General features: G+C 49.6%; 6 protein-coding genes and 1 long non-coding RNA gene across 9 annotated transcripts in view; 3 read left to right on the top strand and 4 right to left on the bottom strand.

The window, feature by feature from the left end:
* Nucleotides 1-26,116, top strand: part of LOC104631832 (uncharacterized) — a 244,583-nt gene that overhangs the window by 170,551 nt on the left and 47,916 nt on the right. The gene's annotated exons all lie outside the window — the stretch shown is intronic.
* LOC104632853 (C-type lectin domain family 2 member L) lies at nt 1,785-3,790 on the top strand. Its single transcript, XM_075738452.1, has 4 exons — nt 1,785-1,882; nt 2,333-2,487; nt 2,907-3,016; nt 3,396-3,790. Exons 1-4 carry the CDS (start codon nt 1,843-1,845, stop codon nt 3,559-3,561), a joined length of 471 nt encoding a protein of 156 aa, XP_075594567.1. The 5' UTR covers nt 1,785-1,842; the 3' UTR covers nt 3,562-3,790.
* Nucleotides 3,882-7,006, bottom strand: LOC104632854 (C-type lectin domain family 2 member B). 2 transcript variants are annotated; one of them, XM_075738424.1, is made up of 6 exons: nt 6,719-7,006; nt 5,905-6,059; nt 5,513-5,734; nt 5,140-5,321; nt 4,774-4,874; nt 3,882-4,397 (listed from the first exon to the last, which is right to left on the bottom strand). In XM_075738424.1, the coding sequence occupies exons 2-6, from the start codon at nt 5,990-5,992 to the stop codon at nt 4,259-4,261; spliced, it is 732 nt and encodes a 243-aa protein (XP_075594539.1). In that variant the 5' UTR covers nt 5,993-6,059; nt 6,719-7,006; the 3' UTR covers nt 3,882-4,258. The 2 variants fall into 2 exon arrangements, with proteins under 2 accessions (XP_075594539.1, XP_010297160.2); XM_010298858.2 differs by having other exon boundaries at nt 5,513-5,623; nt 6,719-6,910.
* LOC142598950 (uncharacterized) lies at nt 11,309-15,476 on the bottom strand. Its single transcript, XR_012832775.1, has 3 exons — nt 15,441-15,476; nt 13,170-15,230; nt 11,309-11,452 (listed from the first exon to the last, which is right to left on the bottom strand). It is a non-coding gene; the product is annotated as an uncharacterized LOC142598950 (long non-coding RNA).
* Nucleotides 15,000-18,428, top strand: LOC142598949 (killer cell lectin-like receptor subfamily B member 1B allele A). Its single transcript, XM_075738462.1, has 6 exons — nt 15,000-15,099; nt 15,857-15,946; nt 16,313-16,492; nt 16,917-17,077; nt 17,558-17,673; nt 18,305-18,428. The coding sequence occupies exons 1-6, from the start codon at nt 15,000-15,002 to the stop codon at nt 18,426-18,428; spliced, it is 771 nt and encodes a 256-aa protein (XP_075594577.1).
* LOC104632855 (C-type lectin domain family 2 member D-related protein-like) overlaps nt 18,055-26,116 on the bottom strand; it is a 17,078-nt gene continuing 9,016 nt past the window's right edge. Inside the window, exons 2-9 of one of the 2 annotated variants that reach the window (XM_075738426.1) lie at nt 23,988-24,913; nt 23,579-23,788; nt 21,039-21,209; nt 20,521-20,577; nt 20,029-20,121; nt 19,746-19,927; nt 19,517-19,620; nt 18,055-19,113 (exon numbers count right to left, since the gene is read on the bottom strand). In XM_075738426.1, the coding sequence (XP_075594541.1) occupies nt 18,855-19,113; nt 19,517-19,620; nt 19,746-19,927; nt 20,029-20,121; nt 20,521-20,577; nt 21,039-21,063 (720 nt within the window). In that variant the 5' untranslated portion in view covers nt 21,064-21,209; nt 23,579-23,788; nt 23,988-24,913 and the 3' untranslated portion in view covers nt 18,055-18,854. Of the gene's footprint in view, nt 19,114-19,516; nt 19,621-19,745; nt 19,928-20,028; nt 20,122-20,520; nt 20,578-21,038; nt 21,210-23,578; nt 23,789-23,987; nt 24,928-26,116 lie in introns of those variants that run through there. The other variant, XM_075738427.1, reaches the window with a different exon arrangement.
* The window catches only part of LOC142598935 (killer cell lectin-like receptor subfamily B member 1B allele B), a 4,007-nt gene continuing 3,127 nt past the window's right edge, over nt 25,237-26,116 (bottom strand). Inside the window, exon 6 of the mRNA XM_075738428.1 lies at nt 25,237-26,036. Within this exon, the coding sequence (XP_075594543.1) occupies nt 25,913-26,036 (124 nt within the window). The 3' untranslated portion in view covers nt 25,237-25,912. The remainder of the gene's footprint in view (nt 26,037-26,116) is intronic.

Genomic DNA, 26,116 nt, shown 5'->3' with positions numbered 1-26,116 from the left:
AGAGAAATGTGAAACAGAACATATTAAAAAAAAAGAAATTTTTTTTTTTATTTTCCAGGGGGATTTTCACGAGGATCCTCCTGGGGCAGACCGGGAAGGGGCTGCCTGACCACGAGCAAAACCACTGGGTTTTTTTTTTTTTTTCCCCTTCCAGCTCCACCCCGCACCCCCTTCGCCTCCTTTTCCTGCATTTCCAGCTTTTTTTTTCTTTTTTTTTCTCTTTTTTTTTTTTTCAGCTGGGAAGGACAGACTATCAAAAATTGGTTATTTTGGGGTGCATCCTGTCACCCCCTACCCCTATTCAAACCCCGATCCTTTCCCTCACCCCCAATAAATGAGATCATCAAGTGAATGCATCCAAGGAAAACACTAAAAAAAAAAATAAAATAATTCTTGCAATCAAGCTATCTGACTCCAGGTTTTCACACAAAACCTAATTTTTATTTCTTTCTCTTTAAGTAATGGTTGCATGGCACCAGAGCAGCTGCTTTTAGCACAGGAAGAGCAAAGCATAAAAAAGGTCACCACAAAAACACAAAAACTTTCCATGAGGCTAACAAAGCCTGCAGGTGGAAGAAAATAAGAATAAACATTAAATCATAAAAACCCCCAACATAAAAATAAATATAAATAAAAATAATAAGTAATAAATAATAAATAATAAATATTTAAAAGTAAAAAACAAAAAGAAAAAATTAAAACATAAAATAAAAATTTTCCAAGACATGTGGAGAGCGTTGGATGGAGTAAACATTGTCTGAGGTGGGATCCCGGCTTCCATAGAGCGGGAAATAAAGCAAGGAAGGGATGGGGGAGAGGGAACCCAGCAAACATCTGGAGATTGAAGAGTTTTTGCCTCTGAGACTCTTCACTTGGTGGCAAAAATGAGTCCCGAAAAGCCCAATGTGAGCCTCCATGGGAAGCAAAGCTGCCAAGGCCACCTCTGGCATCCTGGTGGAGATGAGGTCTGGAGAGACCCATGTGCCACCAACTCCCAGCTGTACCTCGAGCAGGTTTTGCCTGCTCTAAATTAAGCCAATTTCAGGTTTCAGGTCTGCTAAGCTCCATTGTTGGGTGCCCAAGGCTGCTCTTGAGGCTCCTTGAACTCCCACCATCACCTGAAAAACCACCCTTAGGTGATGCCCCCACTTCTGCACCCAACCTCTAGACCTCACCGGTGGTGACTGTTTTGGTTTTTTTTTTCCTCTTTGGAGGAAGCCAAGCAGCTGTAAACTTCTGCTCAAACTTGCTGGCTTGACAGTGGGGCTTTTTCACATGACAATGTGCAATTTTTTAAGCAACCGTGGCCTCTTTCAGCTCCTGCCTTGTGCCCACGGTGGCATGGGGTTGTCCTCAAAGCCAGTGGGCTGGTGCATCTCATCCTGTTGGTGCTGGTGGTGGTGCTGAGCATACAGGGTGAGTAACCTGCTCTTATCTACATCTCAAAACCCAGCGAGCAGGCTGGGGTGGGAGGAAATTGGGTTTCATTTCCACCTTTGGAAGGGATGAGGTTGGCCCATGGCGATGCAAGAAGATGCATCACCCAACAAGAGTCAACGCCCTGTGAAATAAACCTGGACCATCCCTGTAGCTTTTAAGCAAGGCTGGCTTAATTAACCGGGTGCAACCATGGCGGGGAAAAAAAAGGAGGGTTGTGCAAAATCAGCCTCAGCCCTACCTTTTTTTTTGTGGGTTTATCCCCAAATGGCTGCAGCCTCTCACCCCAGGTCATTCCTCCAAGTTTTTCAGAGGTGTCTACAGCCAGCAGCAACAAGTTTTCCCCTGCAAAGCGTGGAGATTAAGGGAAGGAACCAGACGGAACGATACGTGTTTTCGTCCCTGATGCAGTATTTCTGCAAGCCTCGGCAGGAGACCCCCACAGGTAACCCCCGGCTCTGCTGGGGGATGCTCAGGTGGGACCTTTGGTGGGGTTTCCCTCCAACCCAATTGCAAGGAGGTCCTTGGGGATGTGAGTCCACCAAGCATTATTTGACAAAGAAGAGTGTTTCAAAGAAGAATTAGATTTTGCAGGTAATTTTTGCTGACCCCCCCCCACTACATGGAGGAGCAAGGTCAACCCTAGGGAGGAGGTTCCTCACCAGCCTTCCTCCATCCCGACCAGCCATTAGCATCCTTGTGGTCACCCAACTGCAGTCCTCCTCCTCCTCGTCTCTGGTGGCTGAGCAGGAAAAGCCACAATGATGTGAAAAAACTCAAGGATGGGGAAAAAGCCGGGGTGTGGGATGGGGAAGCTCTTGATGACCCTCAACTGGTGATTGGGGAAGACCTTGACCACCCTTTGGGGTATTTCATGGCTCTTTCTCCTCTTCAGCCTGTGCTGGCTGCCAGCTGTGTCCCCAGGACTGGCAGCTCCATGGGGAAAGATGCTACTGGCTTTCCAAGGAACGGAGGAACTGGAAGCAAAGCAAGAAAGGCTGCGAAAATCAGGAGTCTCAGCTGGTAGTGCTCCAGGACAACAAAGAAAAGGTAAACACAGAGAAGAAGGCTTGAAACGGACCTGAAAGTCTTTTTTTATTATTATTTTAGGTAGGTGGGGAGCAAAAAGCACCTGGCAGCAGGAGGGTTTGGGGCTGTAACGGTGGGTCTCGACCACCTCCTGCTCTGAGGAGGTGACCAGGAAGAAAAAAGGGCTGAATCATCACCTGAAGCCCCTCTGTGTCCCCCCACCCACCTGTGACATGGGAGGAAGAGGAGGGATGCAGAGCTCAGATGGAGACATCGGTGTCTCGGGCTCTGAATTTAAGCTATTTTCACCCCAGAGCTGCCTTTAGAGACAGCGCGTGGTGGCATTCAAAGCAACGGGAACATTCGCGTACCGTCTATTTGGGGATGAAACAATTTGTGGCGTTGCACCCCACGACACATTGGTCACCTCCATTTTCCAGGAGTACATCAAGAATATTACAGGCAGAGGCACGCAGCCGCTGTGGATCGGGCTAATATCATCCCATGAGAAGTGGAGATGGGTGGACAACACAACCTTCGACACCAACACGTGAGTGCAATCTATTAGCGTAAAGAGCGGCTTTGCTCATTTTCAGACCCGGTGCATGCCCCAACCCATCCCTCTGAGATTCTTCTGCCTCATATTCCCCTTGTCAAAGCTTTGCAGACCAAGGGTTGGGTTTACAGAGCACGGTAACCCAATGCCTCCCACCATAACCACACAACCAACATGGCTATTAACAGCCCACACGCTCCTCGCAGATCTCATCACGAGCGCGGCAATCTGCCTTCAAATACCCACCAGCGAGAAATTGTTTGCAGCACGATGAGATGGTGCAGAAAAAGGGCAGGAGAACACCCCCCACCTCCCCTCTTCTGCAAGCCTGGAAGAGTTTGGTCCTTTCGTCAATAAATTTTTTGCTCTGCAGGTTTGGCACCTTGCAGGGGATGGATGGAAGATGCGGGACGCTGAAAGACACGGTGCTAGAGGTCGATACCTGTGACGGTGAACACAAGTGGGTTTGCCAGAAAGATCCTTTCCAGGTCTCCCCACCAACGGTGGGAGACGGGGAGAAATGCGGTGCCTCCACCTGACACGTGCCCATCCCGAAACACCCAGCCTGCGAGACGCCTGCTGCCAATTATTTGGGGCGAAGTCAGCCCCCCTCTTCATCGTTACGGCTCTGTGAGAGATTTCGGGGTTTGCAAATGCATTTCCCATGCAGGCCAAGACAGTTTTTTGGGGGGGCGCAGATGGGAAACCAGAAACGTCTGTGCCCCAGGGGCTGTGTTGATAGAGCTACGGCATCAATAAAAAAGACTATAAACCTGGTTTGATTCAATTTGTTGAAATAACACAGATTCGTTAACAGTAGAGGTACCACAAAATTTATTGGAAACAGTTCAAAGTTCAATTTTGTGGTGGGTTTTTTTGTTTATTTGTTTTATAACATTGCAGCCACTTTACCAAATTTTACCTTGTTTCATTTCCTTCCAACAGGGAATTTCAGTGAAATTAATTCACGTAAGTAGCTGAAAGAATAGGAAAAAAATACTGCTTTCAAAAGCACACAGAAAACACTCGATAAGCTTTTTCTGATGCAGCAATCCAGAAGTCATGAGATCAATGATAGTCTGGCTTGTCCGAGCAGAAAGCCTCAAGAATAAATATAAAACTCATAAATCTTTGTGATAGAATCAGATGCAGGGCTTTACTGAAGGAAACGCTTGGTGGTTCTTCAGCTGCTGGTCGCAGAAATGGGATGAAGTGCCTGGTTTTTGGAGTATTTTATTACGGATATGCTTTTTGTCTCCAGCGGACATAGTTGTCGGGTCTGCTGCAGAGCCAGTTCTTCTTGGTGTGGCACAGGGACGAGCTGATCCTCTCCTGGTTCAGGTATGCGCAAAGCCCACCACCTCTCACCTCAAACCTGCAATGTTGACATGCTCAGGAGAGCGAGAAAAGGAGGGGGGAAAAAAAGAAAGTTACCCCCCAAAAAAATTAAGAAAAGCTGGGATTTCCTCTCTAGGAGAGAAAGGGTGGTGTTTGGCTGAGGGTATCTAATAGGGGATCAGTGTGCGGCATCCTTGGTCCATCCCAAACCTCCCATGGAAAGGCAGGAGCTGCTTAGGCATGTGGCAGAAGGTCCCCATCCCAGGATGGGTCATCCCAGACCCTCCAAGAAATCCCAGCCAAGGAGGAGCAACGCAACAGCCCCCCGCCCCGGGCCATTTCCAACCACACCAGGATGCAAACCTGCCCCAGTTGCCAACCCCAAGCACCCAACATGGAGAGAGGGGACCAACCAGTTGTTGAAGGCTGTGCCGTTGGACCACCACCAGCTGTCATCCTCCTTTTGCAGCCCAAACCAGTGGTTAGCGTCACCTTTATATCTTTTAAGGAAGTTCTTGGAAGCAAAGAAACATCATGTTTTAGCTAGCCTTGTCTTCCCCACCTCCTGTTTTCCATCACTCCACCCAAAAATGGTGCTTTCCCCAAGGCATCTGCTCCTGGCTACAGCACTGGGTGCAATGTGGGGCCAAGAAGGTTTTTGATCCGGGTTTTTCGCATGTCCCCCCCCACTTTTTTTTTTTGTCCTTTTTTTTTGTTTTGTTTTGTTTTTTATGTTTCCCACCCTAGTACTAGCATAGGATCTTGAGCTGAGTTCTCACCAATTCGTCTATGTTGCTTATGTGGGCCAGTGAAGCTCCCAGGGCCTCGCAGCTTTCCTGACCGGTGGTCCAATTGCTCTCAGTCTCAGAAAAAAAGTAGCATTTCCCCTGGAAGCCAAGCCAGCCATCTGGGCACACATGGTCGAAGTCTGGGACAGGCAATTGGGATCTGAAATAGACAACTAAAAAAGAGAAACCTGAGTTAGATACATGTGTAGCCCTAAAAAGCAGGAAAATGGGATTTATTTTTATTTTTGCCCCAAACCATGTGCAGGACCTTGATGCTGGGAAAAACCTTGGGATCCTCTCCACTTCCCCAAAAGAGGTGCCTGGCCTGGATCCTCCCTATGGGGGATTCCTGGATGGGACTCACCAGTCAAGGCGATCAGCAGGGTGAGGAGAAGGAGCACCAGCACCACGTGCATGGGCATGAAAACCTGTGACCAACGGGATCTTTCCTGGTCTGACTTCTTGGTGTCGGAGACTGGGGGAGGAAAGAGCAGGAGAGTGTGTGGGCTGAGTCCTTCTCCCTCTTTCGTTGCCTTTTTCTGCTGGATCCCATGTCCTTCAGAGGCACCAATATGTGTTTGAAAACCTGGAGATGGATTTGGGGACAACTGTGTCACAAAATTCAGGGTAGATGTGCCTGGGTTGATGTGCACCCACCCAAAAACTCCCTTCCCCACCCCACTGGAGCGAGATGCTCTTCCCACCCCTGCCGTCACCCAAAGCATTGTATTCCCCCCCGCCCCCCACCACCATTACCCCATTTGCAGTCTTCCTCTACATCCCTGCAGCAGTTCAACTCTTCCTCTTGGTCTGAAGAATTTGTTTTTTGGATTTCTTTCCCCATGGCGGGTAGAGAAGTGCCTGACCCAGGGGCTCACTTCCACCGGCGGCCGCGGGGACTGTGGCTCAGGCTGTGTGTTAACAAGAAAAAGGCTGAGAAACCCCACAGCCAAGTATGGCTCCCACCTCTGCGAGGTGACATCAAGCCATTTTTGGGTGGGTTTTTTTTTTTTTGTTTCTGTAACTGTGGTGGGTTGACCCTGGCTGGGGGCCAGATGCCCACCAGAGCCGCTCTATCACTCGCCTCCTCAGCAAGGCAGGGAGGGGAGAAAGGAAGATGGAGAAAAAACAATCCCAAACTCGTGGGTCGAGATAAAGGCAGTTTAATGTAGCTAAAGCAAAAAGCCGCGCGCGGAAGCAAAGCAAAAAGCAAAGATTATTCTCTACTTCCCATCAGCAGGCGATGTCCGGCCACTTCCTGGGAAGTAGGGCTTCAGTAAGCGTGCCCCTGCTGAGCATGATGTCATATGGTATGGAATATCCCTTTGATCAGTTTGGGTCAGCTGTCCTAGCTGTGTCCCCTCCCAAGATCTTGCCCACCCCAGCCTGCTGCTGGGGAAAAAGAAATGTTGTAGAGACAGCCTTGAGGTGTGCTGGCACTGCTCAGTAGTAGCCAAAACACTGGTGTGTTATCAACAGTTTGCTAGCTACCACTACACAGCACAGCACCATGAGGGCTGCTGTGGGGAGAATTAACTCCATCTCAGCCAGACCCAATACAGTAACATACCAAGACCTGGTGGGCAGCAGGTGCCTTGGGAAGCCATGGAAGAGGAACACGGTTAGCCTTGGCTAAAAACACATTGGGGCGAGGGTGGGGAAAGAAAGACAAGATGACAAAAGCGAGGAAGGTGAAAGGGAAGGGTAAAAAAGAGGGGGGAGGCAGGCAAAAGATAAAGAGATAAAAGGAGAGAGAAGAAAAAAAAAGAGGAGAAAAAAAGGAGAGGGAAGGAAAAAGGGCAAGAGGAAAGAGAAGTGTAAAGGGCGTTAATTAAAAGAAAAATATAAGTTACCAACTACTCATAGTTTCAAGGGAACGGAAGCATTTACAAAGGCGGTTAAGCCTGTTAGTCATCAGGAGCCCTTGCAGCAAGGCGTTTCCTGACTGGGGCTCAAAGTTAAACCTGTGGTGTTTGAAACCCACAGGAAGAAGCAAGTCAAGTTTAACAGATAGTTGTAACGGTAACCACTGCATGCCTAGCGATTTGTTTTGCTCTTTGAAAAAAAAAAAAATCCAACAAACCCTCATGTCAGTTCCTCCGCTGCCTTAATTTCACAGAACATAAGGGCACGTTTGCTTTCCTGTACCGGAGCCAACAGGTCACAACAGCTTTTATTCCCTCCCTGTGTCTGGTGTATTTTAGAATTACAAAATAAACAACAACAACAAAAAAACCTACCAAGAATGTGCCCCGACCAATTGCGCTTGGTGCGCCAATGGAATTTTATTCTGGGAATAAGGTGTAAAGTCACCCTGAGGCAGGTTTTGGTTGTCAGTAAACAGAGCAGGAAAAATGGCAAAGGCTTTCCCTTCTCCTGCACGGGGGATTTGCAGGAGGAAAATTCAGCGCTGTGCTCAGATATAGTGTTTCAAAGTCATTTTAGGGTTAAATTGAGCAGTAGAGAAGAGAAAAAAATCGTAACAAGGGTGGGCTGGGAAGGGGTGGTGATTCCTCATCCCTGGAGGAACCCAAAACTCAACGGGACAAAGCCCAGTCTTGGTCCTATCTCTGAGATAAACCCTCCAGCCCTGGGCTGGGTGAACTGTTTCTGCTGAAACATTAAGATAATATTTGAGAAACGAGAGTGCTGACTTGAGCGAAAAAAAAAAGCTCCCATTTGAAATGGAAAACTTTGTTTTGCTTTTGATTCTGCTTCATAATGACAATTGTAAAATTTTTTTTTAAACAAAATTCTCTTCAAAAAAGACCTCATGGAGGTTTGTACTTTTAACACCCCCTCTCCTCCCCAAGAGATCACACAGAGTAGTCTGAGCTCCTGCCCAGGTGTTATCCCTCCCAAACCCACTGTGGTTTCCAGCCAGTCCGCTCCATCTCCCCACAAATCACTATTAATTCCACTTAATTGAAACAAAATTAAGTCCTTTTCCTCATATAATTATTCACCTCTTTTCACCATGATTTTCTTAATTCCCTTCCAGAGAAAGCAACCCTGAAAAGTGCTTACAAAGCAGCAAAACAGAGAGGAAAAAAAAATTAAATAATTAAAAGCTGGCTGAAAAAACCAAACACATCTGGAAACTCAAACCCACCACAATGAAAGAGGCAGGTGGACGGGTGGCAAAAGCTCCAATAAACCCAACTGAAAAGTAGTAGATTTGGGGGGTTGGGGGTTTTTTGGGGGTTTTTTGGGTTTTTTTTTTTGGCTTGCCTTCTATTTGCCACTTTCGAATTAGCAGGTTGATTATTTCAGCCCCCCAAATAACTGACCTCTCTCTGTGTGGTCCTCCTCATCCCAGCCACGGCATCGCTCTAGCCAATACTGACTCAACCAGTCACAATCTTTGGAAGCAAAAAGCTGTTTTTGCCAGAACTTACTTCCTAGAAGAGCATATATACATGGGGTATATATAGCTTCTTGATGCTGTTACGTACCACTGTGTGGGAGGAGGGACGATGTGCTTCCCCACCGCTCACGGGTCCCTCTGCTCCGGCATCCTTCGGTCCATAGGCAAAGCAAAACGGGGAAGGACCACCTCAAGAAAAGCTTGGTTGCTTTAAGCTTTATGCTTAAGAGTTTCCAAGCAAGAAGATGATTATTATGATTATTATTTTCTCTGTTTTTGTTTTTTCTGAGTAAATCCAGACGAGTGGGGATTTTTAAGAGGGTCCTGTAGGCAGGTGATGCTGAAGGCACCGTGCTCTCCTTGCTCCCCAAATGTTTGCGGTCATTTCTCAACCCTTATGGCAATTCCTGTAGCTGGGTTTGAAACTGTTCATATGCAAAACTGAGATCGAGTTATTTGAATCATCTCTTCTTGGTACAATGGAAAAAAAACCAAAAACAAAAAAAAGCCAAGGTGGTTGGCTTGCTGCTGCTTTGCTCCATTGGGGAGCAAAAGCCTTGAAGAAAAACCAGCCCAGAGGGAGGAGAAAATACAGATGGGAATTGGAACCCAGCAGGAAAAGCCCTTGGGGAGGAGGGCTGGGAGCATTGAAGATGGTGAGAAAAGCGTGAGGACGTTCTGAGCTGCCCTGGGAAAACCCCTGGGGCTGTCATTGCAGAAGTGTGTCAGTTTGGGTGATATTACTTGGCTGCAAACGTGCAGTATCAGGTCGGCTGCTGGAAACAATCTTTTACCCGCAAAAAAGGATTATGGTTTGGGTTATTTTTTTCGGGGACAATGACCTTGATTGATGCTGACCCGGATCCTGGGTTATCCCATTCCCTGCCTCGTGGGAACGATAATTTCTTCATTTCTGGGTGATAAGGGAAAGATGGGGCCAGGCTCTTCTCCGGGTGCACAGAGAGAGGGGGAAGACGAGGCAACCTGCAACAAGGATGATTACCAGGAGATCAAGACATATTTTCATTTTTATTGGGATGCATTTGGGTTTGAGTACAACCCACAGTTTCTTGTTGTCATCCCCCACCAGTTTCTGCCCTCAAACTCTCTTGGAGGTACATCACGGCTCTGCACAGTCCTCATCTTTCTTTGAGCATTGGAGACCTTTGGGGCTTGGGAGCATCTTTGCACCCTCTGTGATGGTCCCCCCTTTTCCCCTGAGAAACCACCCACCCTCCCCATTTGGAAATAAATTCATATATATTATAAATGAATAAACACTGCTTTATCCATCTGCAAACCATCATTATTTGAGTGAGTTGGCTGTGGAGATGGTCGGGGGTGATTGGTGCGACCCCCCCCTCAGCATGCCAAGGCTTCCTCGGGGAAGGAGGAGGTGGCCATGCTCATCGTCACCTTGACCTGTTGAAGATGCGTCCAACAAAGATGTTGATGTGCAAGCCAAGCACCCAGGGAAAGAAATAATCCCTCGTGCACCACAATGCTTTCCATGAGGAAAGGTGAGTCAAGAAGCAAGTAGCAAGTCCGTAAGTGAAAGAACCACTTTGAATGCTGCCACTTCTTTCTGACTTGATAAAAAAAAAAAAAATATCAGGACATGCAAGACATGACTGATCCCCGCTCCAGCCTGCTCTAATCACAAGCCCTAAGTAAGACTCAGAGCTGAGTCATGGGGATCAAATGTCATTTTTCATGCCATCAAGTGTGGAGGGAACACGTGCAAACAAAAAAAAAAATCAAACAAACAAAAAAAAAAGAGAGGGCACCGAACTGGGCATGGCCAGACCCAGATCACTCAAGGTGACAGGCAGGGTTTTCCCCAAAGTGAGAACAGGCTGCAAAAAAAGCACAGTCATAACTTCATGGTTGGGCACAGATGTCTTCAGGAGGAGGATGAGTGCTCCCAAATCATCGAGGCTGCTGGTGTTTTCTTCTTTAGCATCCAGTGTTTTCCCATCTTGAGGCTCCCTCATGTTTCCCGGTGGTGGATCTCCAACCTTTTCTTCACAAGAAAGGGCCTGAGACCTCAGCAGCCTCCGGAGCAAAGGCGTTGCAAGCTGCCCCCAGCACCCCAAGGTCCATGCCCACCATCAGAGCCCTGCATCTTGCAGAGGGCTACGCTGGTGCTGCAGGAGGAGCGGCGAGTGTTTCCTCCACCAGCTTCACCCAACCACACCACCTCTGCCCATAAAATCTTCCCTCCTTCTCCATCCCTTGCTCACTTAGCCCTTGACACCAGCCATGGAGAACAATGGAAGTTACACTGTCATGACCAAACTGAAGGTGAAGGACCCCAACCAGATGTCCAAGCCGATGGACCCAGGTACCAGGGATCTTCTTGGCCATAATGGCCAAGAGAAAAAGCCATGGGCAGTAGCAATTTTTGCTATTTGCTTTCTCTTTCTTTCCTTGGGCTTTCCCTCAGTCAGCATCGCTGCCAAGGTGAGAAAAAACATGGGAAATCTCAACAAGGAGCTTGGGGGGCAGAATTTTGTCCATCCATTTCATGCTTCAGCCTCTGGGCACCTCCAGATTCACCTCCCTAAATGATGGCTGGTCTGGCATTACCTCCTGCCTACCCTGGAAACCAACACAAAGAAATTTAATTCCTTTGCAATCCTTACTCATTTTTTTTTTCTTTTTTTGGCCAATACCAAGACACTGCAACTCTTATTATTGCTTTTTTATTTTTTGCCTGTCTGGGGTTAGATTTAACATTGCAACAGCAAAATAGGTGCGATGCACAGGGTGGTACCCAGCGCTGCGACCAGTTCTTCCATCGCTCGGCACTACTAATTTCTCCATAAAGTCTTCCAAAATGCTGTGTTGTTTTTTTTCCCCCAAGGCACATCCCGTCGCCAATGTCGTTATAAAGCAGCCATGCTGCTGCTGCTGAGCCTCCTCCTGGTCTCAGCTCTGATTTTTCTGAGCATCCATGGTAAGTACCAGAGGGAGAAACCTCCCACCGATCCCGGAGGGGTTGGTTTTCTCACACAGCCCTTTCCTGCCCCATCATACCAAAAATTGGCTGTTCTGCCTCAGAAACTCAATTGCATCATGCGTTGCACCTAATCCTTCTTCCCCCCACATCTTCTGAACCATGCGAGAGGGCATATTGTCAAATGCACAGATCAACACGATGATAAACCTTTTTTTTTCCCCTTTGAAAACTCACCCGGCTCCAGCCCCCCCCCCCCCCCCATGTATAACACTGGTTATTTAGCAGGAGTGACTAAAAATGCAAAAAGGAAATTAGAAAGAAAGAAACAAACAAACCAAACCCTCAAAAAAACCACCAGAGAAGCACACCCAGACATCTGCAAAAGGGCTTCTGTTTTCTCACACCTGAGCCGAGCTCTTGCAGACATGTGAGCTCTGTGGAACCAGATGCAGCTCAGGGTGCGAAGTCACCCCAACAGATGGGAACAGCTTCCCATCAAATACACCAACCCACATATTCAGGCCAAGAAAATGCTCTAAACCAGCAGAAAAAAAACCAAGTGCCAAATTCCTCTGCAATCAAGGCAGAGGTTTTCTCCAGGGGTCTGGGTGTTGTGGTTTTATTTTCCCTTCAAAGATGACAAATTTTGAAAGAAAATCATTCTTCAAACAATTTTTTTAAAGGCAAAAGCATCATCACTTATAAGTCAGCTGTTGAAATAGCACCTTTGACCACAGCAGGAGAAGCAGAAAGCTGCTTCTGCAAAGAAACTCTACTTTGAGGGACGAAAAGGACTTTCTGTCCATGCAGGGCAGCAGCCTTTGCAGCTACTTTTCTCCTTACGAGCATAAATTTATTTTTTCCCAACTCAACGCTGCAATTCCCCCCCATTCCCCACCCAACGCGCCCATTTTAAAACCAACCAGCACTGTTTGGCAGTTTTTCAGAAGTGCAGCGACAGACATTTCAAGGCAACTTTGGCTCAGTTGAAGCAAAGCCGCTGTGACCCAGCGCAGGATGACTTATCAGGTACCTGCGGCACTCCCTGTACTAAAGAAAAGGGGAAAATAATGTCAAAAAAACCCCCTAAATCCAACTTCCATCACCTCCAATTCAAGAGAAATTAGAAAAAAGACCCCAACAAACCACCCCAATTCTTTGCTCCTTAGTAGAAAAAACAACAGCTTGCATGGGGTTGAGTTCCCTAGATAGCTTCATCAGTCACCCTTCTCTGCTAGTCCCCCTCACCCTTTAAACTTTTATCCTGTTTTAAAATAAAATAAAAAGGTGCAGAAACCTGCACAACTGCTTATAAAGCACCACAGGACCCCACCAAAGCACTGGATGATGGGGGGTACCACTCATACCCAACCTTGCCAACTCAAAGCTTGCTCAGGCACCTTACAGCCTCATGGCTCAGCCTGTTTGCTATTGCCGAAATATCAGCGCCGGATGAAAAAGATGGACAAAAGCATAACTAGCCTTCCCCCGACCTTCTACTCTAACACAATCTTTCCATCTCAGTTTTGCAAATTTTGTGCAATGGCTAAAACCCGTAATCATGGTGTAACCAACCCTCTGGACCAGTGGAAAGGGGAAAAGGTGTAAACAGTTAGCAAATAGGGGGGTTGAAATATTAAACAGTAACTCTTAGCAAACCTCCAGCAACAATATTGTATTCCTCCAGGGGACACGGGATGCTGAAAACTCACATCGGGTGGCAAAGAGCTTAGTATCTGAGGAAAAGGCTGTCTTTGGATTGCTTGTAGTATGGATAAGCCTCAATAAAAGTTGGGTGATTTGGATTATTTTTGTAACTGGAGCATTAAGAAGTGGTGCTTCTATTTCAAGTTAAAGCATTTATGGCTCTGATAATAAATTCTAATTCTCAGATACTTATACAGGGTGCGTTGTTACTTTCTTTTTTCCTAAGAAAAACAGCTGAATATGAGGATGCCTCATCCCAGCCCGAACAAAGGAGGAAGACCATTTCTGGTTGCCTTTTTACTTTTCCCTTGGTATTTCATGCAAAAATCTCACAGCTTGCTTGAAGGGTTGCAAGCAATGCCAGAATTTGGGAATTGGAAGTACCAAGCTGCCCTCCACACGCCCCAAACTTGCACTCCTGCAGCCATACGGACACAAAACTTGAAGGCATCCACGGGAAGTTCTCACCCACCCACAATCAGCGGGGAGCCCTGAAAGGGCATCGCCCCAATTTCCCCTCCAAACCAGCTGCTCTCCAGCCAAGAAAATAATTGTGATAATCAGATTTCAACATGCAGCATCTGGCAGGTCTAAAAGCAAATACGGGATCAGAGGTTCCTCTTTTTCTCTCGTTATTGGGAAGTTAAAGCAAACGATTCCCTCTGATGGGGAATTGTGAATGTTTTTTTTCTCACCAGTTTATGGTACAGAAATGAGTTGCCTAAATCCCATCAGACTTACCTGGCCCTGGGCGTCTCGTTTGGGTTGTGCCCCCACCTTGTGGTCGGACTGCTCAAATTCAACAGTTTCTCCTGGAAACCTGGGGTTGGAAAGGCAATTTGGGAGAAATTGCTGCCTTTTTGAGACTTCTCAAACGATGGGCTACCCATCTTTGCACTTACCTGTTTTGAGCAGTTTCCAGCAGCCTTCTTCATCCCCAGCTTGGGGTCGTTTCCTTTGAATTTGGGGTTTTATGCTGAAAGCTGAAAAACGTGGGCAGCTCCAGGGTGATGCATCCCCCTCGTAAGCACCTAAAGCAGGGGATCAACCAAGAGATCCACCTCTTAATGAGCCCGATCCCACCCTGAAAGCAAAACCCTGCTTAGGAAGGTATGTGATACCTCGTCCTTTATTTTGGGGGAGCATCACTGCTCTTTTTGTTACCTTCTTTCCTGAAGGGGATTTTAAATGCAGCGTTTTGAGCATTTGCAGGAGCACAGGCCCCCAATCTCCCACAAATTTACCTCTAGAAAGACCAAACAAAGCCGACTGTGATTTTTGTCGCTGCAATTCAACAGGTTTTGTGTTTCCCGCATCACCAGCTCTGCTTTTCTCATCTCTCTGCAGTGGGACGGGAGCAGTGCTAAGACTCAAAGAGCTGCTAGAAAACACCCCCAAAATTAACTGGCATCCTGCAAGCTGCAAGCACATCGCATCCTTGCTCTTTGCTGCTGGTTAAAAGCAGGTAGGAAAGAGGAAAAAAAAAATAAAAATGTATTAGTCCATGCCAGCAACAGCACTGCTCTGGCACTGGGAGGAGGAGGCTACTTTCCCCAATGGGAGGAGATCTTCAGGCACCTTCCTTTCTCACCCCAAGCTGCTCCGCACCTTGAAAAAGCAATTTTGCTTTTGGAAACAGTTGTTTGTGGGCTGCTGCAACAGGCAGAAGGGCAGAGCAAAGAGAGACAGGGCAGAATAAGGACCGTGAGGTTTTAGCTGTGTCTCCAGACAGAAACCACCAACACTGCCGGTCTCTGAGCTCACCTTTGCTCCAAGGGGTGGAAAAAAAAACCCCCTCTGGCATCCTGAACCTTAATGTCACAAGAGCAGGGACCGGCCATGGCACCGACCATCATCTACGCTGAGCTAGATATGCCACAGCGCTCAGCTCCCGGCGGCTGCAGGAAGCTTCCCGGTAAGTGAATTTGCTCGGTGCCCTTGCACGGCAGGCGTTGGGCTCCTCTCCTCCTGACTTCATGGGATTTCTGCTCAGGGAGGGATGGGGTTTGGTGGAGATGATGTCCTTGATGCTGCCGGACCCGTACCCTGCAGAAAAGCACAAGGAGGAAAGGATTTCTCATGCATTTTCCATCTTTCCTGAGCTGATGGTGGCCAAAACCCAACGCTTCACTCTTGAGCGGGTTCGCCACCCATCTCCAGCCTAGAGCACAGCGATGGCACAAGCACATGTCTTTTCCATAACCCAATTTTCTTGGAGAAAGAGGAAAATACAACCAACCCCAAGGATGCTGCTACCTCTACGTGCAGGGCTTCATGTGCTCGTCTTTTTTTACTTTTGGAGCTCAGCAAGGCTGAGCAGGAGCCGTGCAGCGACCAGCAACCTCTCCCCATCACTTCGAGCATCCCAAGGGCTTTCCTTTGGGGCCTTCCCTTCCCCAGCGCACCCCTGGGTGCAGCACGGGGAGGAGAGGAGCTGAGCTCTCAGCTCCGAGGCTTTGCAAGTTGGCTCGCTGCAGTTTTTCCGGTCAAGCAGGCAAGGCAGCTTGTGTGTTTTCTCAGCTCCGTTGCTTCTACAGACACTTGCAAGGTTTTTCTCGCTGAGCAGAGCGACATGGGGGGACCTGTCTGCTGAAATCAAGGGTATTGAAAACAGGGCAAAGACCACAGAAAAGCTGCTTCCTCCCTCGCTACCAGTACGGCTCCTGCTGCAGGTCCTTGGTGGTACTGGGCACTGCTGGGAGCTGGATGGGTCGGGACCGCAGTCCTGGTGGGTGTCATGCTATGGCTTCTGCAGCAAAATGGTGAGTGGCAGGGTCTGCCATCCAAAATGATGAAAATCTCCCCAAACCTTCCCCATCCCAGCCCCCACCTGGGCTGGAGCAGGCTTCTCCTGTATTGCTAGCAGGGAGCAACTCCTGGGCCACTCCTGTCCCAGGCAGCAGCTCTCCCCAATGGGCAGGAGGGGCAGAGCTGCCAGTACAACCCAGTTGATGTTTTGGGGGCCTGATACAGGTCCCTTTCTCCACCCTGATGCTGGTTGCAAAGACCCCAGGGGTCTCCCCCAAAGAATCCTGTCCCTGGGCAGCACCTCGGTCCATCCCCAGCGGTTGCATCCTCCAGCCCCGACAGCAGCACGATGCTGCGGGTCCAATCCATCCTCATTTCAGGTGGAAACGGCTCCATCCAGAGCCAGGCAAAGGAGGTCCCGGCCAGCACATGCTCCTGGGAAAGCTGCCTGACCAACACCAGCCAATGTGACATCCCCGAGTTCAAATGTTCCCTGGATTGTTTCCAGCTGCAGCTGAGACAGCGGCTGTGTGAGCAAGGAAACCACCATGCAGCAGGTACCCGGCTCAGCATCACCCACAGCTTCAGGGCTCTGGATGGAACCCCAACCTTGTCAGGGGCGCGGGAGGTTGTTGTTCCTCTCTCCCATGTGGAAAGGGGACAACAAAGCCAGGAACATCGGGAAAACACCCCAAGACCCCCCCAGTCCTCCCAACTGCTGTTCCCATCTGCATCGCCCTCTCCCTGCACCACCCCATGCCCTCACCACCTTCCTCGGCTGCTCCTCTTGCTTTGCCCCCCAAACCGGGGAAGCCTTTCCCAGCATGGGCACAAACCACATTTCCCAAAAATGCACCTGTGGGACCTCAAACAGCAGGAAAAGCCTTGAGCATCCCAGGGGGGTTGCAAGAACCTGGTGCCCCCCAGCTCTACTCCTCACCCTGTGGCACCCAGGGGGCCAGGGACCGCTCACACCCATCTCTGCCGCAGGCACCCCGGCTTGCTGGCTCTGTCCCGCAGGCTGGCAACCATTCGCAGCCAAGTGCTACTGGGTTTCTGCAAAAACCGAAACCTGGGAGGCGGCGGTGAAGAACTGCTCGCACCAGCGATCTCAGCTGGCCGTGCTGAAGAGCGCGGAGGAGATGGTACGTAACTGCGTGGGAAAGGCTCGAGCGTTGCCTCTGCCTTTGGCTGCTTCTCTTTTTTTTTTTTTTTAAGCTTTGCTTTGTACAAAACGCTACACAACCTCCAGACTGTGGCTGACCTTTCCTTCCTGGCTTGCAAAGCACCCAAGCCCATGCTGCCAGGCAGGATTTCGGGGGGGGAGGGGGGGGGGAACCAACTCAAACCCCAGAAATATGAGTTCAGAGGAGATGAAAGGAGAAGGGGAAAACCACGCTGCCCCATACATAAGCTTCCGTGCTCCTCTATCACCCCAAAAACACTGCTCCCCTGCCCATCACCTCCAGAGCACTCTCCCACCCCTTCCAAAGCACCCACCGACCTCTCCAGCCCCCAGCCTGCAGCTGGCATGCACCAAGCTCATCCCAGACCAGATCCCCACGGGCAGGATCAGGTCTGCACCCCACACGATCAGCTCTAAGACTCCTTCCCTCCTCTCCCAGGCTTTCATCAAGGAGATGATCCAAAACACCTCCAAAGCCTGGATGGGGCTGAGCACCAACCAGACAGGAGGGAAAATGTGGACGTGGCAGGATGGATCCCCTTTACAGGAAGCCTTGTGAGTGCCTCCCACTGCTCCGGTTCATGAGTGGTTTGCAATGACCACATCCCAGGGGAAATATTTCCCAGCCTGATGCTCACCACAGACCTGGCTGCTCCCCAATGACTCCCCAAAATCCCTCTGGAGCTGGCAGCAATGCTCACAGGAGCAAATTAAATCAGAGTGACACACGTCCGGTCTCTGCAGCCCGGCCGCTAAACAGGAAGAAGAGAGGAAAAAGCAATTAAACCCTTATTCCTGTTTTACACCCAAATGCAAAGCATAAAGGCAGGGAAATGTCAACCCATTAAAAAGCAAAAAGATTGCCCCAGTGGTAACATTCTTCACGCAGGGGTGCCGTTGTAGCCACCGTGACCTCAGCATACAGAGAAAAGGCAGTTTTTAATAGAGCTAATATTTATTAGACCAAGTAGTTACACACACGGGGGGCTGGGAAGGAGAAACAAGTGTCTGGGGAGCACAGGCTGGAAAAACAAGAGGCAGATGGGTGGTACATTGCTGTGCTCGCAGCTGAGCTGACAACAGCTCACGGTTCAAGGTTTTGGGGGGAAAAACACCCTAATGAGATAAATATTGTTGCTGGAAACACGCATGACGCCAGGCTGATTGCCATCGCGGTGTTCTCTAGGTCTCCGGTGCAGGGTCCCATGGAGGGGGATGCTTGTGCCGCAATTCGGAATGGTCAGCTGTGTGCCCACAACTGCGGCACCCCATTACGTTGGATTTGCCAGAAAGAAGCCACCGAGATTTAAACCAGAGGAAACGACACGAGGAATAACGGGACAGACTCGACACCGGACAATTCACCAGGATGCCAAAACACATCCCAGAGCAGCGGTTCGGTGGCTCCTTGCCGAGGCTGGGTTTCTCCCAAGCGCTGGCCAGGGGACACACCGAAGTAACTCTGCTTCGCTTCTCCTCTTTCTATTTCTGCCCTCTCCTCCAGCTCTTCCAAATCCACAAAAAACAACAAAGGCACCAAAATCAGCAGGACTGAGCTTCGCAGTGCGGCAGCTGCCGCCCGAGCAGGGAGTCTTCCAAGAGCCTCAAACATTCCCATGTCTCTCTGCAAGTGCAAAAGCTGGAAAGGCACTAGTGGTCGGATTAAAGGAAGGATCCTTTGGTCACGGCTCTGTGAGCGTCATGACGAGTTTCTACTTTTGTAAGCTAAAATAAATCTATACCATTGGGAGAATCATATATATCCCCTTGGGAGACTCACTATTGTCTTGTGCGCTGTTAACAGCAGCTTGTGATCTCCTCTGCCGAGGGGGGAAATCTGAGGTGAAATGCAGAAGGATTTCTGAATCCTTCAGAATCCTGCTGGGGTGCTTTTGCAGGTGGCTGCAGACAGAGTATTTCTTCTGGGAGCACCAGTCGCTGCTGATCCCGTCCACATTGACATAGGCACATTGTCCGCTGCCCCGGACTTCAAACCTGCACCAAACAGCAAAAGAAAAACTCAAAAGAAAGCAAACGGACTGCTGCCAGCCTCAAATCAGTGTCTGAGCATCTCCCAAAGGGGTTAACGGTACTGCAAGGAGCAGGAACCGCCCTTCCCAGGAAACAACCTGCCCCATGCAGAACAGAAACTGCCTCCCACTCCTCAGAGGGAATATTTTCAGTTTCTTGGTCCCAAGGGGGTTCATCCAGGGTCAGCACCTGCATCACACAAATACAAGGACCACAGTCCAAGTGCTTAGCTCAAGCAAGGACAGCGGTGCTTAATTGCTCCCACCTCATTTTTTTTTTTATTTTTATGTGTGTCTTCTTGCACTCAGTCCCTGATCCATCTCAGCCTAGGACACGGGTACGTTCTCCAGAAGACAACGGGACGTACAGGTTATTGCAGAGAGACCCGTTGATCCATTTCCAAGGTCCAGCGTCTTCCCTTTGCAGGCCAATCCAGAAGTCCCTGTCAGCCCCATAGCGCAAGAGGAAATGCTAGAGGGGGAAAAAAGAAAAAGTGAGCTTGATCTGTATCTTCAAGCTACACCCTCCAGAGGAATCCCAAATCTGCTTCCCAAAAAGCCATTGACACACCAGTTCCTCAGGGATTTCTCATTTACCAGCTCCCTCCTGGAGTCGATGGTAGCCAAATGGGCTCCAAGAGAAAGGCAAAAGATCTGACTCCCGTTCCAGTCTGCTTCGGCCTCCACGAAGCGAAAACACTTGTCCCCATACCCGATCTCTTCTTCCAGGCAGCTAAGGACGGGAGAGGGGCAGGATGGACAGGACGGGCATTTCTTAGCTGGAAATAAGCAGAACACGTCCTGGTGACTTACCCCCGTGGGTTTTCTCCAGCGAAGGAGAAGACTTCAATGGTGGGCACCTCCATCCTCAGCCACTTACCTGCCAGCGCGATGATGGTGAGGAGCAACGCTGCTATGACCACGGTGACCGCGATGGGGACCTTTTTATCCTTAATGCACTTGAGGCTAAAACCTGGGGACAGATGGTGTGGGAGAGGTGCAGCTGGCAAACCCATGGCACAAAGAGCACCCCAAGCTCTTGTATTCCTGCCGTGGGTGCCTTCAACACCTTTAAATACAGCCACAGAGCGCGTGGGGGGGCCACAGGCTCAGTTCCGGGGGTGCGTCCCAGTGCTATCAGCAGCCTCCATGGGTTTTTAGGGCTGCCTGACCTCACTGCATCCTATCTGTCCCCCCTCAACCACAAGAGACAGACACCATCCCCCAGACTGCAGCTTGCAAACAGCTTTGCCTTTCTCACATCCTCCCCCCACTCACGCCAGCTATTTTAATTAAATTTGAGCTGCCTGTATCATCTTAAGCCCAGCCACAAACTCCAAAACAACATCCCAAAAACAAGACCGGTGCTTACTTGTCCCTTCCTCTGTTCTCTGCTGTGACGACATCATTACAGCAGCCACATCTTCGCCTGTGCAAAAGCAAGAAGCCCGTGCAAATGAAGCGACTTACTGCTAACGCTGCCAAGTTAAGCAGCAGGAAACACCCGACCTTGAGTACTTGTCTGAGACCCTCAAGGTAAACAAAAGTGTTTCCTCTTTTCTGATTTATATTTGTGGCAGAAAAGGAAACATGATTTCAAAAAGGAAAAAAAAAACCCACCCAAGCTAGAACTTGCTTTGTTTTTCCAAGCCAGCCTTGATTTTACTGGCTTCTGCCAGCTCCGTTTGGCCTGGTCTCAATCACTTCCCCATTTCTTCAACTACAGGGTGTTTTCTGCTCCAGTCCCCGCTCCAGGACCCCACGTGGTGCTGTATGGCTCCATCTGAGCCACGTCCCCCAGCCCAAAGCACAGAAACCACCCCCTGATCTCCCCATCAGATGCAGGGCAGCTCTTAAAAGCCTCGAGGAAAAGGGATGGTGCTTATGTACCTGCATCAGGAACAGCTTCTGCCATGCCTGGTGCTGCGGCGGGGACAGAGAAACCCTCGGGGATGAGCACGTCCCTCAGCTCCACCAGCAACAAAGCGAGGAGGGTCAAAACCACAAATCAACCAGGTCCTTCTCCTTCCCTGGGGTTTTACCAGGATGCTCCTGCGGTCACTAAAAGACAAAAAGCTCACAATTGCCCCAAAACAGTGCTGCTCGTCACAGCACTTTTTTTTTTATAAATCTCTTGCTTTCCTCAAAGCTCCGTTTTGTGGAGAGCAACGCTTTAGCTAAAAAAAGAGGGCATGGGAAACGTGCAACTTTGACCTGTGCGCTGAAGCAGCAAAGAACAGCGGTTCAAAGAAAAGATATGCACAGAACAGGCTTTGCATGTTTCAATAGCTCGTAAATAACATGTGGCTGGCCGCATCCGGGAGATAACGAACTGAGAGGAGATAGCTAGGTGCCTGCCAGGAGGAAGAGAAAAACAAGTAGCAGATCGTGCAGGGAACACGAATCGGGTGATGACTGGGGAATAAAAGAGCCTCCCCTTTTAACAAGAAATACTATATAATCATGAAATTCTGTAATAAAGTTGATTCTGTACTTGCACCCTACGGAGTCTGTGCCTGTCGTACACCACCACACTTTTCACCTTTTTTCAAGTCCCAGCTTGCATTCGCTCAGAATCATTGCTTCTCCAAACCTCCCACAACAGCACATTTTTCTATGTTGTTCCTACCAACTGTTTTTTCCAAGTTATTTTAGGTTTTGACTTTTCCCCAGACATGGCCTCTTCCCAAAGCCCAAGGCAAAACATTAACAGATTCACATTTTTTCTCAGAGAAGCAAAACCACTCCCATGGAAGCTATACATAAAATATTCACATTTATATGAAAAACCTCAAAGAAACAGAACAAGAATCCACCAATACAAAACAGAAAAATCTGCAGGTGTTGTTGTCAACAAGCCCTTCATGTCACCGACAGCTGCAGCTCCTCTAACAAAGACCTTAAATGTTTAATAAAAATATATAGACAACACGACATCAGACAAGCAGCCGTTTTTTGCATTAATATCAGCACTCTAAATACAAATTTCATTTTGCATTTTGGACCTTCCTCAATTTGCAACAAATGTTTTCCAGGTAAGAAAAACCTTCGTGTGTTCACAAAGGTAACAATCAAAAGGGTATTTTTTTCCTCCCCAAACACTTGATTTTGAATAGGGTTTAAGTGATGTAGCATTTTGCTACTGTCGCCAACACCCATCCGTGACCCAAAACCAAATTACTCCTGCCCCAGGCTGCAGCTTGGTGTATTTTGGAATAAAACAGCAGGTGATGGAGAAAGAAGGGAAAAAAAACAACCCAAAACAAGTGGGGATCGACAGAGAAAGGTGATCATCAGAAAATACTCCTAAATACACTGTACTCGTGGGAAACAAGGGACTTTTGTGTCCCAAAAAGCGGCTCAATATTACAGGCGAACATTGTTCTAGTTCATGGCCTTGGTAGGGGGAAACATTGCTGCCTGGTGAAGCAATGTCTTTGCAAATGGCTCACGGACATAAATCAAAGGCGTTTTTGTGTAGGAGCGAGGAATTCATGCAAACAGGTCCAAACTCAGGGAAACTGCTGAACTGCAGCTTCTGGGAGCTGCTGGGAGAGAACAGATAAGCTCCCACTGAGCAAACAACTTCTGTGTGTTTTCCCTCTGTGGCAGAAGAAAAACTGCAGATTTCCCCCCTCCATGCCCACAGCCTCCATCCAGATGAGGGATTTAAACACACACAGGGATGGTGTCTGCTCCAGAACCCCAAATTTATCCCCTATTTGTATTACTGGAGCAAGAAGCCAGCCAATTGGAAAGAAGCAGAAGCATCTAATACCTAATACCAAGAACCTACCCCTTCCCCAGTAAACCACTCCTCTGACCAGCCTTAGGAACCTCCTTAACACTATTCCTGAGCTTTTTTTTTTTTTTTTTTTTTAAAGTTAATCTCACAGCCTCCTCCATCCCCAAAACCCAGATGGGAAGAAGAGGGAGCGGCTGCATCCCAAACCCCAGCCAGGCTCTGCCAGGAATTGCAGAATCAGAGCAGAGCTACAACCCGCTGGTGTTTACAAGACGCAGCCAGGTTGGATTCTTTCGGGGTGCAGCAGGAGCGAGTCACGAAGCCATTGCTTAGATATGATCAGCATCAAGAGCGGCTTCTCTGCTCCATCTTTACAGCTAGCGTGATCGTTAGCGACCTGGAAAGCTCGTTTGGTTTTTCCATGGTGTAATACACCACACTAGGAGATGAGGCCAGACAAAGGCATGAGCTCGAGCAGCACTAACAGTTTCAGCAAGTCATTGTGGGGTTTCCCCGCTCAAGAATTCCCCTCTCGCTTGGATTGAGCACAGCGATCTCTGGAATCGAGAATTAAGCTCAAGTCCAAACTCGCTTCACCCAGGTCCAGCCCAAACCTCCCACCGCACAACACTCTCCCACCCCCTTTCCTTGAAGCTTTCACCCCAGCTCGTGCCTCGTAACTCACCGCTTGGTCCAAGGGAGAGGCAGTGGGTGCAAACACCTGGAAGCCCACCAGTTCCAGTTCTCCCGGCTCAGTCATCGACTGGCTCAAGACTTTTCAGCCCACGCTGAGCTGTGCCACTGCCAGGGCAGTGGGTGAAGGCAGGTTGGCATCCTCGGATTGCTCTGCCCAGGGTGTCCTCAGGGTGGTGATGGGCTGAGAGTCTCTTGTCCCCTACAGAGAAATACAGATGGGACATAAAAGCTTTCTACACATTCACTTAAAAAAAAATAAATAGTTGGCAAGGGCAGATCAGTAGGTGAGCCTTCCGCACTGCCTCGGAGCAGTCACACATGAAAAGAGGAAGCGCTCCACACCCAGCACTCTCAAAACATGGTTTTAGCTGAAAAACTAATTATTCACTGCTGCTGACCTTTCTCTACTCCCTCCAGCACCAGTCAGGACAGCGGGGCGATGGAAACCCCTTCAGCCTTTGTGCTTCTGTGTGCGTCCTGCCAGATGGCGAAGGAGGGTGGAGAGAGGATACGTATCTGCCCCCCCCGCCTTTCAGCTTGTTTACATCATCCTAAACAACTCCCATCCGCTCATGCTCTTTTTGGGATTAAACCAGCTGCTTCGGTAAATTCCATGAGGAAAAAAACAAAAACAAGGGGAGGGTGGGCAGCAGGGATGGTATCAGCTCCAGACAATCCTCCCAAGAGCATCAGCTGATGCTGGCCATTGTCAGCAACTCACCCGCCAGCATGAGAAGGATGGTTTTTAAGTGACGAATCCCATCTGCCTTCCCCGCAAAAAAACCACTCCCCGTCCAGGGCCTCTTTGCTCTAGAAAGATTCAATTCCTTTTAGAGAATGTGTTTAAAAAACAGAAGTGTTTAAAAAAACCCCAAGCACTGGGCCAACAGCTGGCGCTGGTGGCAGATGCAGCAGACAAAACTATTTCTGGGCTTCATGACCAGAGAGTGATGCCAGATTTTCAGCCCCGGCCACATCATAATTGCAGAGAAACTGGTAGGAAGGAGCAAGCAAAGCTGGGGAAAAGCAGAAGCGATGTGTTGTACCTGATGGAAGATGATGGTTTCTCTCCCCTACAGCAGCAAACTACCGTTTTCAGAGCAGCTGGGGAGAGGAAGCGTCCAAGGCAAGGGGAAGAGTTCAGGGACGCGTGTCTCTGCGCAGAAGCGTGCTTGCTCGCGCAAAGCTGCACACGGGGGCTCTCGGGCTTCCCCTAATCCTGATCCCCCTCCAGAAGGTGCTGCTGCAGGAGCCCCAGAAGCAGCTGTGGGTGGTAGGGAGAAACCCAACCTGGGTGGTGGGTGAAGGAACCTCACCGCATCCCCTGCGAGAGCAGCGATGGCACGGCGATGTGGAAGGGCGGGCATCAGGGCTGGCTCAAATGGCCCCTTCCCAGTGCTCCCAGCCCGTCCATCCTCACGCGTCCCAGTTCAGACAGCTGTTTTCACGCAGCGAGGATGGGAGGCAGCGCAATGCCACGGGGCAGTCCCACCGAGCTTTCACGCTTGCTCTGAGCTGGGGAAACCCTGGGTTTGGAGGTTGCGCTGCAGGGAAAGGCTCTTGGCTCTTCCGCCATCACCACCATGTGGCAGCCGTGGCTTAGACTTGTACCCGTCCCCGTGTCCCCTGTCCCCACCTCCGCTCAGCTCAGCTCAGTAGGGTCCGGGTGTTTGCCCTCCTTGGATTCTGGACCGAGTACTGCCTTGTGGTGAGCTCGCTTGCTAGGGGTTTAGTTTGGGGTTGCTTTTTTGAATCCCCTGCCCTCTTTTTTTTCCCTTTTTAACCCTAACGCTCTCACCGCTGCGCTTCCTCTCTGCCTTTGCAATGCTGCCACAAGCATCCCTCTCCTCTGCTGTCTGTCAGTCCCTTCTGGGTACGGGCCACCTCCTGGGATACTTGTGCTGTGCCTGGGGCGAAAGCACAACCTGAGGATGAGGACGGTCCAGGAGGAAGATTGAGGGGGACGCTGGCACGGGTAGAAATCCCAAAGGCACCTCCCCAGGGGGTCGGAGGGGGGCCCTGGTGTGCCCTGGAGCCCTGGAGGGGTGAGGCAGGTCCAGGGGTAAGTGCTGGTGGGCAGAAAGGGACGGGCACAAGGGCGGGAGGTTTATCTGGTACAGAAGGATGCACTTTCCAGCCTCCCCCGTTAACAAACTTGCTTGAAAACACCACACAACAGAGCCCAGCTAATGTCATTATTAATTTGCACATGATTAATCTGGTTGTTGCACAACGGCTCCCATATTTCCCCCACCGAGGGCCTGATCGTGGCCCGTCCCCGAGCGTCTCTGCTGGCCACAAACCAGCTTGTGGCCCCCCCGGCTCAGAGCTGGGTGGCTTCTTTCTGGCAGATCCACTGCAATCCCGAGCTGCAGCTATCAGAGCCGATCCTGTCCCCCCTCAGCACCCCGCACCTTCTGCCTTCATCCCAGGGGATCAGCGGGAACCTGCGGGTGCAGGAGGGAGCCCACGTCACAGCACCAGGGTCCCTCGGGTGACGGCGGAGGTGCCCACCCCAACACCCATC

Source organism: Balearica regulorum, chromosome 32, assembly GCF_011004875.1.
Source record: "Balearica regulorum gibbericeps isolate bBalReg1 chromosome 32, bBalReg1.pri, whole genome shotgun sequence".
Taxonomy (NCBI): Eukaryota; Metazoa; Chordata; class Aves; order Gruiformes; family Gruidae; genus Balearica; species Balearica regulorum.
This window is presented reverse-complemented; position numbering and strand designations above follow the sequence as displayed.